Source organism: Buteo buteo, chromosome 9 (genome assembly GCF_964188355.1).
Source record: "Buteo buteo chromosome 9, bButBut1.hap1.1, whole genome shotgun sequence".
Classification (NCBI taxonomy): Eukaryota; Metazoa; Chordata; class Aves; order Accipitriformes; family Accipitridae; genus Buteo; species Buteo buteo.
The window spans coordinates 4,528,570-4,544,137 of NC_134179.1; the positions used below are offsets into that span (position 1 = coordinate 4,528,570).

Below are 15,568 nucleotides of genomic sequence, written 5' to 3' on the forward strand. Positions count from 1 at the left end.
CGGAGCCGGGGACGGAGGGGAAAGCTCCGGTTTCTCCCCTCGCCGTTGGAGGAGAGGACGGGCCGGGGGCTCCGCGGGGCTGCACCCGGGGCGGGACCGGCACCGGGGCGGGGAGCGGCGGGTCCCGCGGGGCGGTGAAAAGGAGCCGGGGGGGGGGGGAAACCCGCAGCTTCGCCGCCGCCCGCCATGAGGGCAGCGCTCGCCCCCGGCGTCCGCCTGCTCCGCGCCCTCCCCCGGGACAGCCGGTGAGCGGGGACCGGGGCGGGGGGGACGACGACGGACACCGGCACCGGGCTGGGCAGCGGCCCCGGGCCGGGCCGGGGAGGGGGGGGTCGCTTGCCCGGGGACCGGCCCTGGACCGGGAGGTCGCTCTCCCGGGACCGGCACCGGGATAGGGACCGGTCCCGAACCGGGGGATCGCTCTCCCGGGACCGGCACCGGGATAGGGACCGGTCCCGAACCGGGGGATCGCTCTCCCGGGACCGGACCGGCCCTAGACCGGAGGTCACTTGCCCGGGGACCGGCCCTGGACCGGGAGGTCGCTCTCCCGGGACCGGCACCGGGATAGGGACCGGTCCCGGACCGGGGGATCGCTCTCCCGGGACCGGCACCGGGATAGGGACCGGTCCCGAACCCGGGGGATCGCTCTCCCGGGACCGGCACCGGGATAGGGACCGGTCCCGAACCCGGGGATCGCTCTCCCGGGACCGGCACCGGGTTAGGGACCGGCCCTAGACCGGAGGTCACTTGCCCGGGGACCAGCACCGGGCTGGGGACTAGCCCTGGACCGGAGGGTCAGCGTCCCTGGGGACCGGCATCAGAATGCGGACCAGCCCTGGAGCAGGAACCGGCACCGGGATAGGGACCGGCCCTGGACCAGCGGTCACTTGCCCGGGGACCGGCACCGGGCTGGGGACTGGTGCTGGCCCGGGGTCGCTCACCCAGGGACCAGCATCGCCCCTTGGGCACTGGGTCCACCGAGAGCCCGGCTCCAGCCCAGCACCGGCACCGAGTCCCGCGGGTTTTGGCACGACCCAGGAACCGGGGATGGAGGGCACCGAGCCCCGCTCGGGCACCGTGGAGCTGGGCAGGAGGGATGCGGGGGGACCCCAAGACGGCGAGCCTCGAGCTGTGCCTCCGCATGTGCCAGGCCCTCGCCCTCAACATTTAGTGGGATGTGGCCAACACAGACATCCCACCCGTTCCCCTCCCTTTCGGTGAGGTAACGAGCCCGCTGCCGGTTTAATTTTATTTAATATACTTATTTTTTGGAAGCCTGTTGCCAAACAACCCCCATGCTTTTCCATCAGCTGCGATTTTTCCCTGCCAGAACATGTGGGGTAAAAAAAAAAACCACCCCAACAATCTGGCCAAGTTGGGTACCGCACATGAAGTTTCTCTTCCCCTTTCTCACTGCGGCCTCTCCGCTCCCCTTGGATCAGCCCCACAGCCATCAGTGATGACTTTGGGGGCCATTTAGTTATTTTTTTGGGGTGGGAACCGGAAATTTCTTAGCTGCGGTGCAGTCTCGGAGCAGAAAGCTGCTCTGGTTTTGCAGGGTGCCTGCAATTGCTGCAGCTTCATGAAGAAGTGAAACTACGAAGAGGAGTGGGATGGGCTAAAACTGCAAAAAAAAGGCTTTATTTTTTGTTTTTTTTCTACACTTGGAGCAACCCCGTGACACTTCTCAGTGCTGCAGCTGCCCCTGACTGCTCACATCCTCTGTGCTGCTCTAAAACCCTCTGCAAACCCCATGGAAATGCTCATCCCGCTCCGGAGGGTGTTGAATCCTACTTGGAATTCTCTGGGCTTCATCCATCAGCTTTGCTGAGAGCAGCATCCCCGTGCCCAAGCCCAGACCTCATTTTTTCCCTATTTTCCTCCATTTTCCTGCATTTAATTCAAACAAAAGGGATAAAGTCCCTATGCGGTGGGGGAACTGGAGTGGGTATTGCTTGGGGCACACCCCCCCTTCCCCTCCCCTTTTTTTTCCAGCTCGTCTTTAATTAACGCCGGGAGTGATGATGAATCAGCTGCAGTCTTGTGCCCCGTTTCCACTCGTGACACCAGGAAGGCGCTTGCTCACCCCACGGTTTGCCGGGTCAGCAGCTCAAGGAGGTGGAAACACCGATTAGTGCTCCCCCCAAAACTCAGCTGATCTTTTTAAGATGCATCCCTGGCTATTTTGGGGCTATTTTTGGTCACTTCCCTACTGGCTTGGCTGTGCTGATTCAGCTCACCGGTCCGGCAAAGAGTCCCTGTTTGGTGCTGAGGGGGTATTTTGCGGGGGAAACAAGCAGAAGCTACCCCATTCTTCCCCTTTCCCATGAGTTTCTAAGACCCCACAGGTTAAATAGTGCCGGAGCTGTGTGCGCACGTCCAAAATATGCATCTGCATCCCAAATGGATTCAACCTGGCCTGATGCTGGCTCTCATCCCCCTTATCTGATATTTTTCTCCAAAACGCATGAATTTTGCGGTGGGGGAAGAAGAGCATGGCTAACACTGAGGCTGGAGATGTCTGAGACATCCCCGCCAGGCCGGGCTCTGCCAGCTGGGATGGTGACGGGCCACCCATCCCTGTCCCCATCCTTGTCCCACCAACCCTGACCTCTCTGCTCGTTTTATCCCGCAGGTATCGGGGACTGACGCTGGTGCTGACCTTCCTCTGCTACACCAGCTACCACCTCTCCCGAAAACCCATCAGCATCGTCAAGGTGAGCTCCAACCTCGCCGCAGCTGCGGGGCGAAGGAACATGGGGACGGGGCGGGGGGTTCTCGAGCATCCCGATTTCACCTCTTCCTTCTCCCCGCAGAGCCAGCTGCACCCCAATTGCTCAGCCTTGGGCCCGAACCCCCACAACGACTCCAACAGCAGCACGTGGTGCAGCTGGGCACCCTTCGGTAAGGCTGAGCCCCCCTCCAGTCATCCCCAAAACTACTCTCATGGCAGTCAAGATGGGGTCCCCCCCGTGCCCTAAGCCAGGTTGTGGCTGGAGATCTTGGCAGGGGGCCGGCTGCTCATTAGGCACCCGGAGGTAATTAAGCAACGTGTGTCTGCCCCATGTCCCCGGGCCAAAGGGCAGCAGCGGGTGGCGAAACGGGGGCCAGGGTGGGACCTGGTCCCAGCACCGATGGCACCTGGCCACGCTTTGAGAGCTCCCCCTGCCCGGGGAGGGGGGTTTTGGGGACAGGGGACAAGGACGAGCCTAGGAAAACAAGATGGGGGCCAGGCTGACGTGGCCCACTATTTCTTTTCCAGATGGGGACAACTACAAGGAGCTTTTTGGGGCGCTGGATAATGCCTTCCTGGTGGCCTACGCCATCGGGATGTTTATCAGGTACACAGATGCTTTGCACCCCTTTCCCTCCGCACACCAGTTTGCACCAGGCTGCCAGGAAACTGGTTTCCATCGGGATGGGGTCATGCTAATGGGAAAGCAGCCAGGTGCTGGGATCCATTTGGGATTCGGGCACTGGTTCTGCGATAATGCCCATCGGCGGCATCATCCGTGACGGCTCCTGTCCACGCTCTTCCCTCTCTCTGCAGCGGCATTTTTGGGGAGCGCCTCCCCCTGCGCTATTACCTCTCGGGGGGGATGGTGCTAAGTGGGCTCTTCACCGCGCTCTTCGGCCTCGGCTACTTCTGGGATATCCATGTCCTCTGGTACTTCATCGTTGTGCAGGTGCGTCCATGCTGGAGGATGCCCAGGCTCTGGATTTTACCACTGTGGCCTCATCCCGGTTTTTCAGTGGCTTTCAGGGATCAGGGTGGCCCAGTTTCCGAGGGGGAGAATGCTGGGCATTTCCACTCCCCGCAAAACCTGGTCGCGTGTGGCGTGGGTGCCGAAACCACCAGGCGCACCCATCTCACCGAGCAGGGCGGGCGGCCGGTTTGGCAACAGCAGCCGCTCCCAATTAAGCCACGGGAACGATGCAAACGGCTCTGGGGTTGCCCCAGCGGGAAAAGAAAAAAACCAACAAACCGAGTGTTTTCTCGACAGCTTTGGGATGGGGGTGGCTATCTTTGAGCCCCGCTGCCCAAAACGGCGCAGGGGCTGTGCTCCATGGAGCAAGTTGGCGCTCACCGGGTGCCAACGCTGCCACGTGGTGCTGCCCATCTCTTGCCAGGTCTGCAACGGGCTGGTGCAGACGACCGGCTGGCCCTCCGTCGTGGCGTGTGTCGGGAACTGGTTTGGGAAAGGAAAGTGAGTGTTTGCCCGGCGTGTCCCCCCTCGTCCTCATCCCTGTCGGCCCCAGCAGCCACCCTGGCGATACCGACCCCGGCTCTGTCCCTGCCAGGAGAGGTTTGATCATGGGTATCTGGAACTCGCACACCTCCGTCGGCAACATTTTGGGGTCGCTCATCGCCGGCGTCTGGGTTTCCTCCGCCTGGGGCCTGTCCTTCATCGTGCCCGGCATCATCATTGCTGCCGTGGGCATCATCTGCTTCTTCTTCCTTGTGGAGTGTGAGTAGCATGATCCAGGACACAGCAGATGACCAGCGTAATGCCAAAATCGGGGGGACCGCAATTTTTTGCCTTGCCTGTCTCCAAGCATTTTTGGCAACCCCAAATACTTATTTCCAGTTTGTGGTGAGCAGGGACGTGGACCCAACCCCCACAGGGATGCTTGGCTTCCTTTGGGGTCATCCAGGCAGGCTCAGCCCCTGTGCCGCTCACTCCTCTCAACCTGTCTTTCTAAGAAAGATTTGGGAAGCCCTTTGGGATTTTACTGGGTTTTTTCACTGCTGGGAAGCGGATACCCAGAGATGCAGCCCAGCCCCGGGGTGTTCCCACCCCCACGTTTCTCCCCTGCACCGTGAGATGCTGGAGGGAGAGCAAGTGGAGCGGAGCTGGTCCAGGCTCTCAAGGGATCTCCTTTCTGCCTGCAGATCCCGAGGACGTTGGCTGCAGTCCACCTCTGCATCATGTGAGTTAAATCGATTCCCAATGGGCTTGTGCTGGGCTGGGTGGTCGCTCAGTTTACAGCAAAACAACCAGGGCGTTGGTCATAACATCAGAAATTAGAGCGATGTTCAGTTATCACAGAGGATGCTTGTTGCTATTCCAGTGTGAGCATCCTCTGGGTCACATGCCAGCAGTGAATCTGACGTTTCAGGCCCTTCCAGCAACGAGAGCCACATCTCCTGCTTACGCCTTGCTTTTAGATGGCCTCCGACGAGGAGGATGCTGGAGGAGTGACCACCAATGAGAAGGATCCCGAAGCAGTCACCTCCAACGAGGGGCCGCTGAGCATCTCAGGCCAGAGCAGCACGGATCACTCTGACAGCCCCACGGATCCCGCCGAGGAGCCCGAAGCCATCAGCTTCCTCGGGGCGCTCCGGATACCCGTGAGTCATGGGATGCCCCTTGCATCATGATGGCTTTGGAGGAAAGAGCAAAGCGAGGGCAGCTCACCTCATCAATGGGGTGTCCACCAGGCAGAAAACTGGGGGAAAACCCACCATCTGGAGGAGGCTGGGAGAAGGAGGCTCCTCTGATGTCTTCTCTCCTCCCAGGGCGTGGTAGAATTCTCCCTTTGCCTGCTCTTTGCCAAGCTGGTGAGCTACACCTTCCTCTACTGGTTGCCCCTCTATATTGTGAACGTTGGTGAGTTTCTGGGGACAGCGAGGCAGGAGCGAGCTTGGCAAGGGGAGCATCTCCTCACCCCTCTCCTCTCTCTCACAGCTCATTTTGGTGCCAAGGAAGCTGGGGACCTGTCGACCCTCTTTGATGTTGGGGGCATTTTAGGTTCGTCACGTACCTGGGTGGAGGGGATGGATCGGGGATGATTTGGGGAAAATCTTGGCTTTGAGGGAAAGTCCCCTCCATGGAGCACTGCAGTGAGGTTTATTCAGTGTTCATAGCACTCGGCAGAGAGCAAATGCCCCTCGCTTTTATTTTGCCAGCCAGGTGACCATCACAACACCTTTCCTCTGGTCTCGTTTGCTCAGGCTCTTCTTTTTCTTAGATAAGTAATACATTTTGCAACCATGGAGGGGACCAGAGCTGCATGCAGGTGTAGGGAAACCATCTGCAGGGAGAAAGTGGTGTGGATAAATCAAAACTCTTCACTCTGATATCATTATATTTAACCTTGGGGACATCTCGCTCAAAAGTTGGGGGATGAAAGAGCATCATAGCACAGCGTCCCATTGGATTTTGGGCTAAGCTGGGGCAAAGCTTTGCAGCTGGGGTGGCGTGACTGACACCTGCAACTCCTTCTTGCAGGGGGGATCTTCGCCGGCCTCATCTCTGACTACACTGGCGGCAGGGCCACCACATGCTGCGTGATGCTGGTCGTCGCTGCTCCCATGGTGCGTTGTCACGCGGGGAAGAAACCCAGTCACGAGGGTTTCCTCTCCTCTGGCTCCTTTGAGTCACGGCCGCCTTCCTCTTCCCAAGTGCCTGGGATGAGCTGGTCATGCGCTTGGCTGAGATGAGAGATGGGATCGAGCCACATGCCCAGATGTTCCCAGGGTGGACATCCAGATCTGGAGGCTGGGAGGAGATTGTAGAGACCTTGACAGCTAAAAAAAAAATTCCTTTAGGGGTTTTTAGAAAAAAATACCCTTAGGGTTTTTTTTCTCCATTGTGCCATAACCCTGCTCTGTCTTAAAGCCTTGAGTGTCTCACTGAGCCGGTCCAGCTTTTGTCTCTTTGCTTGGCATCCCAAAAGCCCCCATGCCGACAGCCTCATTCTCTGCCGGTGCTTGGCCGGGATGTCCTTCCCGAGCACCTGCACGGAGCTCGCTTGGCTTTGCTGCCGCAAAACCGCTGCTAATTAGCTGTAATCCAAGCCTGGCTGGCTCCGGGTTGTGAGACTCTCCCCTCCGAAGAAGCTGGCGAACACTGAAAAGCAGAGAGGCCGCGTCATGTCCGCGTCCCCCGATAGCGCCGGTGGGGCAAATTACCGTCTGGCTTCAGCCGGCGGGGAGGTGTGCAAGCCTCGCCGGGCCATAAATCGCGGCAGCACCTCTGTTTGCCAGCTGCCAGGTATTTCATCTGGCAGACAGACAGCAGGACGCGGAGCCAAGGGCATGCTCGGCTCCCCGTCCTGGCTGGTGATCTCCTCTTCAAACGCTGCGCAGAAGGGGGGTCTGCGAAGCTCGGCGCCGGCAATAATTCAGGTCCCCACTTTCTCCATCCTGTCCCTGGGGTGCTGCTGCAAGGAAAACATTTGGGAAAACATCTGGAATAGCCGTAACTGGTTCATCTTGTGTCTCTTTTCCAGCTGTTCCTGTATAACCATGTTGGCCAGAATGGCATCGGCACATCAATAGGTGAGGAGCTCCTCAGTGCAGCCGGCTCCTGTCACTGAAGGGGTGATGGGAGATGCTGTGGGCTCACCTGCCTTTATTTCTCCTCTCGAGCCAGTCTGGGATTTGGGGGACGGTGATGCTGGATGAGATCTCCTGGGGAAAACGGGAGATGAGCAGGCAGTGGATGTGCAGGACAGCGATGTCCGCACAGGGGCCGGGGACGATGGACCCGACGTCCTCCTGCTGCCTGCACTTAAAGATTTAATCTCTTCCCGGTTACCCCCGTGGCCGTCTTGTTCCTCATAGCGATGCTGATCGTCTGTGGCGCTCTAGTTAATGGCCCCTACGCTCTCATCACGACAGCGGTTTCGGCAGATTTGGTAAGAGGCACAGCTCAGACCCCACCACGCTGCCCTTGCTCATCCAAAGGCTGCTCCCTCTTTCCTGGAGGGATGTCTGCTGGGATTTTTGCCTTTTGGCTTTGTTTTCCAATGCCTCTGAAGCCCAGCAGAGATGGGTAGGGCTGTCACACTTCGTGCTGCGGTCCACACGCTCCCTTAAACACAGCTTTTTTTTGGTGTCGCTTTTTCATCTTGGCCACGTGACTGCTTCAGCCCTGCTGCGCCTCCCTCTAAGCGCAATCAGAATGGAAAAATTTGCTGGGATATCACCTGGGATTGCTGGCTGCTGTTGGCAATCCTGGTTCTGCTGTGGTTTGGCTGCAGGCAGCATCCGAGTTTGGTCTTCCCATCCACAGCTGGGTCCGATACATGGAAATTGCTGCCCAGGGTGTGAACGGCCTCACGCTAGGACTTGCTGGCTGTGGACCCCAAAGCCGCTTTTCCTCCTTACATTTTTACTCCTCCGTCCCTACAGGGAACACACGAGTCTCTCAAAGGAAATGCCAAAGCCCTTTCTACTGTCACAGCCATCATTGATGGCACAGGATCCATAGGTATGTACAGCTGGGGGATGCCAGGCGCCGGTTTCCCCCCAGCACCACGGTGCTGGCGGGCTCCTGGTCCCCTCTCACCCACGAACAGGGCATCTCCTAATGCGGCTTGTGTGCCCTCGCAGGTGCTGCCCTAGGGCCGCTGCTCGCAGGGCTCATCTCCCCCACGGGCTGGAATAATGTCTTCTACATGTTGATAGCAGCCGACGTCTTGGCTTGCCTGGTAGGTCCCTCCTCGGCGGGACTTGTTTTGCTACCCTGGATATTCAAGGGCTCCCTTTTAGTTGCCCGCTTGCCAGCGGAGGGCAGGGACGGTCCTCAGGAGACAGCCAGGCACAGGGCAAATTGCAAAGCCCTCCAACCCTTTGCCTCCATTCGCTTGGCTTTTCCCAATGACCTCCTCCACATACGGTTTTAGTTCGTACAATCTTCCCCGGGAAAAGCCTTAAAATTTATCTCAGAGACGGAAATGCTCATGCCAAGGCTGGTGGCCGCAGAGCCGTCAGCCCCGTGGCGATCATCCACCTTTCCTCTTGCAGCTCCTCGCTCGTGTGGTGGTCAAAGAGGTCCGTGGGTGGTGCGGCTACATGGCGAGGAAGAGAGGGTATGTACGTACCGCCCCGGGGCGGCCTCTGGTCCCGCGATGCCAAAACACGGCGCCGGTGCCGCTCTGGAAAGACGTTTGTTACCCCTTGCTGTCGCTGCTACATCTCCATGTGGGCATCGCGACAGGCTTCGCGAGGCCATCTGCCTGACGCCTCGCTCCTGTGGGCACAAAGAGACATTCCCACCTCGAGCCAGGGCAGCACCCGGGCGATTTTAGCCATCCGCGCCTCGCAAAACCCTCTCGGTCCTAAACACAGCATCCTTGTGTCTTTGTAGCTCTAGCGTGCAGCTAACAGAGTCAGTGCTGGATGGGAAGTAGCTCGGTGTGAGTATCTCCGCTTGGAGCCCTAAGGATTAAATGCAAATGCAAGCCTGATTCGCCCTGATTTCGAGTTTCGCTTGGCAGGCTTAGCCTAGAAACGGCCGCTCTGCTGGTAATTTAAGGGCCGAGATCGAGATTTGGGAATCAAAGGATTAAATCACGACGGCCGGGGAAGATAGTGCAGACAGGCGGGCAGCGCATCCTTGTCTCCAGCTTACTTACGAGATGTTAGCCCAGATGCCCGATTGATTGGCATTGATTAACGCACTTGAAACAGCCGAATTTATAGGCTGACTTGCCCACCTGTGCTAATGAGCTTGATTACACAGAGTCCAGGCTTGCTAATCAAATCTGTGGCCAAATCACTGCAGTGAGGGGATAAGTAATCTCCAAATCAGCACCGGTCCGTCTCCCGGCTGCCACCAAAGCCCCCACACAAGCACGGAGGGGGAAAGGGCTGCAGTCAGTACAGTGGTGGGGGTGCCAGACCCCAGACCCCCCCCCCCCTGAAAATGTTTGGTCCTTTATGTCTTGTGTTCGCAGGTGAAAGACCAATAGTCTGGGCCTCACGCTGCGGTAAGTGCGGCCCGAATCTCCTTCTCCAGCCGCCGGTGGAGGGCTGTCAGACTTCGCTCTCTTGTGCTGGGGCTGGTTGGGGCCAGGACTGTCCTGGCTGGGGTGACACCGTCCCTGTTTGCACCAAAATCCGGCTGGTTCGTGCTGGCGGAAGCGGCTGGCTCAGTTTGTGGAAATACCGCAACACCTTAGAGGGCTTTGGGGAGCGCGCTGTCTCCAGAGCAGCTTGCGGAGAGGAGGCGCAAACGCTGGGGTTTTTTTTTGTTTTTTTGGGGTGGATGTTTCAGCTTTGGCCGGAGACGAAACGGTGGCCGGATCACCTCCTTGTGCCCGCTTCTCCTCTTGGGCTTGCAGCGCAGATGGGGCTGGGGTTTCCAGCAGAGCCGTTTTCCCTGTCCGTCTCTCCGGCAGCACTGCAGCACCCACCATTGATCCCAACACCTACCGAGCGGCACCCGCCACGCTCAGCCGCTCGCTTCTCTCCCCACAGGTTTAAGGAGTTTTGACGTGTGCCCCCCCCATGAGCCGCCCCGAGCTGAGAGGCCCGGAGGGAGGAAGAGAGGCTGGGGCGCGCCGGGAGCGCGTCCGTCTCGGCAGAGCCGAGGCACGGCCTCAAGCACGGCCCCACGGGCTCGTACCGCCACCGTGGGTTTGCTTTGGAGCGAGGCTGCAGCGAGGAGCAGCCCAAGGGCCCTGGCCGACTGGTTTTCTGGGCCGATTCTTCACCGTCGGCCACTTTATTAATAAAAACGTGTGAAACCAGTGTTGCCACTCCGTGCCCTTTCATGGTGGGGCTCGGCCAGCTCTGCGTGAACTTGAGGACGGTGATCGCGCCCTTCTTGCTTTTCTCCACGTGCTGCCTCTCATTTGCAAGCCTGCCCCATCCTGGTGCTTGGAATTTCAGGATATCAGACCAGAAGGACTGCACCAAATCACTTAAGGCACCGCCTCACCGACCAAATGCCGCTTATTCTATGTAAAGAACATCCCCAGGCTTTTCACCGAGCCCAAATTAAGCTGGTTTCACTCCTCATCTCATCCCACCGCAAAAAAGAAACAAACCCACCACCCAAACCAGCATTTTTCCTGATTATTACGATTCCCAAATCATACCGTTTAGCCCCAAAGAAGGACCCGTAGCCGTGCATCAGCCCCTGCGCCACAGCAAACAGCTGCTCGCGCGCTGTGGGCACTATTAGTCCAGCGTGGGCAGCTGATGGTCTTCGTTAGATGCCTCCTAATTAGGAGGAGCCGCGCGACAGGCGCCTGGGAGCCCCCGGGAGGTGAAGCCGGCGCCGCTGGCCTGCAGGGCTCCCCTGGGCAGAGGTGGGTCTTGATTAAGGTGGGGGCCAGCTGTACGCTACACTCATGGGGGGGGAAGCCCCCCGACTTTGATGTGCGAGGAGCCAGGGCACACGGGGCGTTCGTGAGCCGTGGGGTGTGTTTCCCAGCCTGCTCGCCATCCAGGGATAGCGGCCGGGCAGGCTCTGGCTCTCCGCCCAGGGGAAAGCAGCGCTGGGTGCCAGGGGCTGCGTTTATGCCTGGTATAAATCTGAACTCTAATTGACTTCACCTCCTTGGATCTTAACCTGAGGAGAAAACATCTGGGCCTGATGTGATTTTATTAAGTGCTGATTTCATCAGCGAAGGGGAAAAAAAGAAGAAAAAAAAAAAAAAAAAAGAAAAAGAAAAGCTGCTGGCCAGTTGGATCAGCTCCCCGTAAACCCCTGCAATGTGATGGAGCGGCACAGGGCGAACAGGCAACTCAAGAGTGGCGGCTGCACGTTTGAGGTGGCTGGATGGCAATGGCAATGGCCTTCGGTCCCCTCCACACTGACCAAAGATGCTCCACGGGGCTTGAAAACTCGCCGGTTGCCTGCAGATCCCTGGGGGAGAATGCAGGAGAAATGTTGGGGCAGGCACAGAAAAGCAAAATCCCCAACTGCCGCTTTTTCCCTGGGAAATAACCCCCGCCGGGGCCAACCCTGACGGAGCCACAGGCAGAGGTGTCCCAACAGGGTCTGTCCTCAGCAGAGACGAAGGGCTGACACCACGGCATCCCCAGGCTGCGTGGCTCTGGGCAGATGTGGCCTCCGGCAGCGCAAGGGTCGATGACGCCAGCAGAGATGCCGTGCGCTGGGCTGAGAACGGTTATTTCGGCGCTTGTGTGACCAAGCTTTTGCTTTGCTTAATTGCCATCCACCTTGTGGAGGAGGACGGAGGGGGGGGGGGGGTTGAAACACATTTTCAAGCAAAAAATCCCACAAGCCCTGACATATGCAGGGGCTTATTGCAAAAGCAAGTTGGTTGGGTTTTTCTTCCCCCTTCCTTCCTCCCCCCTCCCCTGCCTGTTCTTTCAGCTGCTCATAGTTTTTCCGGGACAAATTTAGGCCTGGGCCATGTCCCACTCATGTTTGGAAAGTCTGAACAGCCTTGGCTGCGCTGCCGGGAGCGAGGAGAAAGGGCAGACGGCCCACAGCAGTTTTAAACTTAAAAAAAAATAAGGAGCCAAATGCCAAAGAAAACCCCAGGTCTCATTGAGATTTTAGAGATTGAGGGGTGGGCGGGAAGGCAGGGAGGATCCCCTCGGTTTGCCCCAGCCAGAGGACTGTTTAAATTGAGCAGAGCTCCTCTGGGAGAAGTCTGCAACTCCCGTCGTCTTATTCCTCCTCCAGCAGAGAAGGGGCCAGCGCTTCTCCCCCTGCCACGAGCCCCTCCGTCGCGGCGTCGCAGCGAGGGGGCTGTGCAAGCTAGGAGAGCGCGACCACGCGCCCGCTGCTGTCCTGCGGATGGGAAAACATCACGCCTGAAATGAGCTCATTAGGAGCCTGTTTGGTAAAGGCAGAGCTTGGGTGTTTTTCTATAGGTGACGCCACGGCCCCCACCGCAGCAATACCGTTTCAGCTGAGCTTGGCCGGGAGGCAGCCTGGGAAAGGGTTGCACGTATTTTGGAGGAATGCTGTCGGTCCGCCGGGCTGCTGTGAAGGTGAAGAGGTGGCTGGGGCACGGTCCGCAATTACCTATGCAAGGAGCAGCCGGCAAACGCTGAAGGGCTTTTTAATTAGCAGCCAAAGGCAAAGCGGGATTCAACAGCGGGGAAGCTGAAGTCAGCAAAGTCAAGGTGGAAATAAGAGGCCAGCTTTTACCAGTGAGGGTAATTAAGTGCCAGCAGAGCGCAGCACGAGGCGTGAGGAATTGCCGTCATTCAAGGTCCTTAAATCAAGGAGAGGAGTTTCTCCTGCAGACGCTTGCTCTCCCTCCATCCCCGCTCTGGCACCGCTCACTGCCTGGCATCAGGCGGGAGGGAGCAGCTCAGCGACCCTCAGGCTGCGTGAGCCTCTGACGAGCTGGGTGCCAGCATCCCCGTGCAGGAGCATCCCTGCCTGTTTCCAACGAGCCAGGCAGGGAATTTAGGGGAGAAAAGGGCTGTTTTCCCACCTGACCCGAAAGCAGTTTGGCCGCCCTCCTCCTGGCGCTTGCGGTATCTTGTGCAAACATCCCTTTTGGCACGGCAGGTTTCTCTCGCTGGGATTTAGCACCATTTTTTGCCTGCACGGGGCTGGCTCCTTGGGACACGGAGCACCCAGCGCTCCCACCCTGAAAAAGGAAAGCTGGGATCATTTGCTCGCAGTTTTGGGAGAAGGCTGGGCCAGAGCAGGGGTCCTTGGCTATAACATCTTCTGAGCTCCCAGCACCTTCGCGAGCGACTGAGAGGTTGGAATTTAAGCCAAACCCGCCCTCCTGCTACACACTAATTGGAAAAAAAAAAATAAAAATCAGGGTGCTAGACAGAGGCAGATGTGCTAGCAAGAGGTTATCCTCCAGGAGCCGAAGGTTTGGGTGGGGGACAGCAGCAAAAAATCACCATTTGGGGCTCATTGGAAAGCAGCTCTGGCTCATACCAATTCCTTGACGTGGTCTTTCCTTTCCCAAAAATAAACAGGAACCGTCTGGAAAGCCCCTGCTCAGGGAGGAGCAGAATTGCCCAGAATAAATAAATACACGGAGAGAGCCCGGGTTGAGTTCATCCAGCCGGTCATTCCCCGCTGCCAAGGGTGGTAAAGGATGAGGATGGAGCTCGAAATGTCTTGGGGGGAGGGGGGCGAGAGCCCAATTAATAGGACTTTCGGGAAAGCACTGAAACGGCCTCCTTGTGCAGGAGCCACCATCCCCCTCCTGCAGCGCAGCTTTCCGCTCTCCCCGAAATACCCCTTGCACGATGAGCCTTTTGACTGATTTTAGTTACAAATAGATGAAGGGGACAGAAAAAGCAAGCATCTTGGGTTTACTTACAGCATGAAACTGGAGGAAGCTTCACACTTCTGCTTTCAGAGTTGGTTTTTTTGGTGCCCCAGCTGCTTTTGCCATGGTTTCCCTGTTCATTGGACTCAAAGCCTGGCAAAATGCCGCCGTCTCCGGCTGGCACGGTTTGCCACCGTGGCCTCACCGAGGCTCTGTGAACCAGCCCGCTGCTCTTGTACAAGCACAGGGAATAAAGACATGGCAGGCATGGAGCAGGAGCGAGCGGCGAGACTAGCTTCGTGTTCATAAATGTTATTAAGATCATGAATTAAATATGAATTTTGTTTCAGGCGTAACTTCAAAATCACCAAGAGACCTGACGCGCTTGTGTTGCATAAATGCTCGGCGTGTTCCTTAACACGATAGTTCGACTCCCTTGGACATAGGCTTCAGGATAGGAAGGGACTGAGCATTTACGTGGCTCGAAAAGCAGATACACCTCTCCTCTGCCTTTTTTTTGAAATGTACTTACATGTTTTTAGCTGACCGAGTTAGGGCTCCTGGGTGCTGGGGCATTTTCTGCAAGGGAATCGTCATCTCCGAGCCTGCTACCTCTGCCTTATTAATCTTTCATGTCCTGATAGCGACGTTTTTGTGACTGACAGCTGTCAGGACAGGGCTGGAAGAAGCCAGCCGGTTCTTTTATTTACTGTTCACCATCTTCAGTTCAAAATGAAAAAAAGGCCAAAACCCGCTGAATCTCTAAAATGGGGAAAAACTTAAAAATCTGTATGAGAACTATGAGTTTCTTGCCCTCAGGTTTTTGGCTATATTGCCCCTGAACACAGCTCAGGGCCGCGGCACGGTCTCACACTCAGCTTCAACCTCACAGCAATATCTGCTGCCTGCTCAACCGTGAAAAGCTGAGCAGCTCCATCCCTCCAGGGCTGAAAAACGCAAGCCGTAATGTAACTCACCTCACCCTGCGACCGCGGGGCACCTGTGGGAGCCTCTCCTCGGTGCAGTATGGATGGTAAAGGCTCCTTCCCTTTGCGGAACGGTCACACGATGCTCCGGGCCACTGAAATGCTTTTCTCCTCCAAGCAATTTAAAAGCCTGGTGAGATTTCATGCAAGAAAATAAACCATCGCTATTGAGGGATGGCTAAGACAGCACAAAGCAGTAATTATTGCTAGTTAAGTACAGACACCCAGCCTGTGAGAGCTGCTGCTATCAACAGATTGATTTGCAGCACAGGCAGGAGGCTGAGGTATTTGCCAGCTGACAGCTTGGCCCAGCCTCCCCACTCCACTTCAGCAGGGCTGCTCCCCCGGTTTCCATGAAAAAATAGGGAGATAAATGGGATTTGACCCTATCGCTGCTGCTGAAATACTTAAAAAAAAAAAAAAAGTATCCCCCCCCCCCCCCCAAAGAGGAAAGGTATTGGAGTCTAGTACCGGCTTCCGCCACTGATCTGCACCAGCGTGAGCGATGGTTTTACATTTCAGGGTAGCAGAAACTGTAAGCCTTCGGCTCCCCACCCAGGATGACAACTTGGGGTCCCAACACACACGGGAAACACTCAGGTATCAGCACGGCCCTCCAA

At 57.3% G+C, this 15,568-nt stretch overlaps 1 protein-coding gene and 1 long non-coding RNA gene across 5 annotated transcripts; one reads left to right on the forward strand and one right to left on the reverse strand.

Moving 5' to 3' along the window:
• Nucleotides 1–117: 117 nt before the first annotated feature.
• Nucleotides 118–10,481, forward strand: SLC37A2 (solute carrier family 37 member 2). 4 transcript variants are annotated; one of them, XM_075034998.1, is made up of 20 exons: nucleotides 739–2,101; nucleotides 2,636–2,717; nucleotides 2,817–2,904; nucleotides 3,263–3,341; nucleotides 3,551–3,686; nucleotides 4,132–4,208; nucleotides 4,303–4,469; nucleotides 4,895–4,932; nucleotides 5,171–5,353; nucleotides 5,522–5,612; nucleotides 5,691–5,753; nucleotides 6,234–6,319; nucleotides 7,237–7,285; nucleotides 7,571–7,644; nucleotides 8,141–8,219; nucleotides 8,342–8,439; nucleotides 8,756–8,820; nucleotides 9,099–9,145; nucleotides 9,688–9,720; nucleotides 10,211–10,481. In XM_075034998.1, the coding sequence occupies exons 1-18, from the start codon at nucleotides 2,022–2,024 to the stop codon at nucleotides 9,139–9,141; spliced, it is 1,578 nt and encodes a 525-aa protein (XP_074891099.1). In that variant the 5' UTR covers nucleotides 739–2,021; the 3' UTR covers nucleotides 9,142–9,145; nucleotides 9,688–9,720; nucleotides 10,211–10,481. The 4 variants fall into 4 exon arrangements, with proteins under 4 accessions (XP_074891100.1, XP_074891098.1, XP_074891099.1 ...); XM_075034999.1 differs by lacking the exon at nucleotides 739–2,101 and adding an exon at nucleotides 118–245 and having other exon boundaries at nucleotides 9,099–9,720; XM_075035000.1 differs by lacking the exons at nucleotides 9,099–9,145; nucleotides 9,688–9,720 and having other exon boundaries at nucleotides 745–2,101.
• Nucleotides 10,482–11,198: 717 nt separating this feature from the next.
• Nucleotides 11,199–15,382, reverse strand: LOC142034900 (uncharacterized). Its single transcript, XR_012651764.1, has 3 exons — nucleotides 14,940–15,382; nucleotides 13,159–13,317; nucleotides 11,199–11,606 (listed from the first exon to the last, which is right to left on the reverse strand). It is a non-coding gene; the product is annotated as an uncharacterized LOC142034900 (long non-coding RNA).
• Nucleotides 15,383–15,568: the final 186 nt, after the last annotated feature.

Bases quoted from the DNA above. Each gene is read 5' to 3' on its own strand.
- SLC37A2 (XM_075034997.1), top strand. From the start codon at position 187: ATGAGGGCAGCGCTCGCCCCCGGCGTCCGCCTGCTCCGCGCCCTCCCC. The intron at 4,209-4,302 runs GTGAGTGTTTGC...TGTCCCTGCCAG, and splicing joins AACTGGTTTGGGAAAGGAAA to GAGAGGTTTGATCATGGGTA. The intron at 5,754-6,233 runs GTTCGTCACGTA...TCCTTCTTGCAG, and splicing joins TGATGTTGGGGGCATTTTAG to GGGGGATCTTCGCCGGCCTC.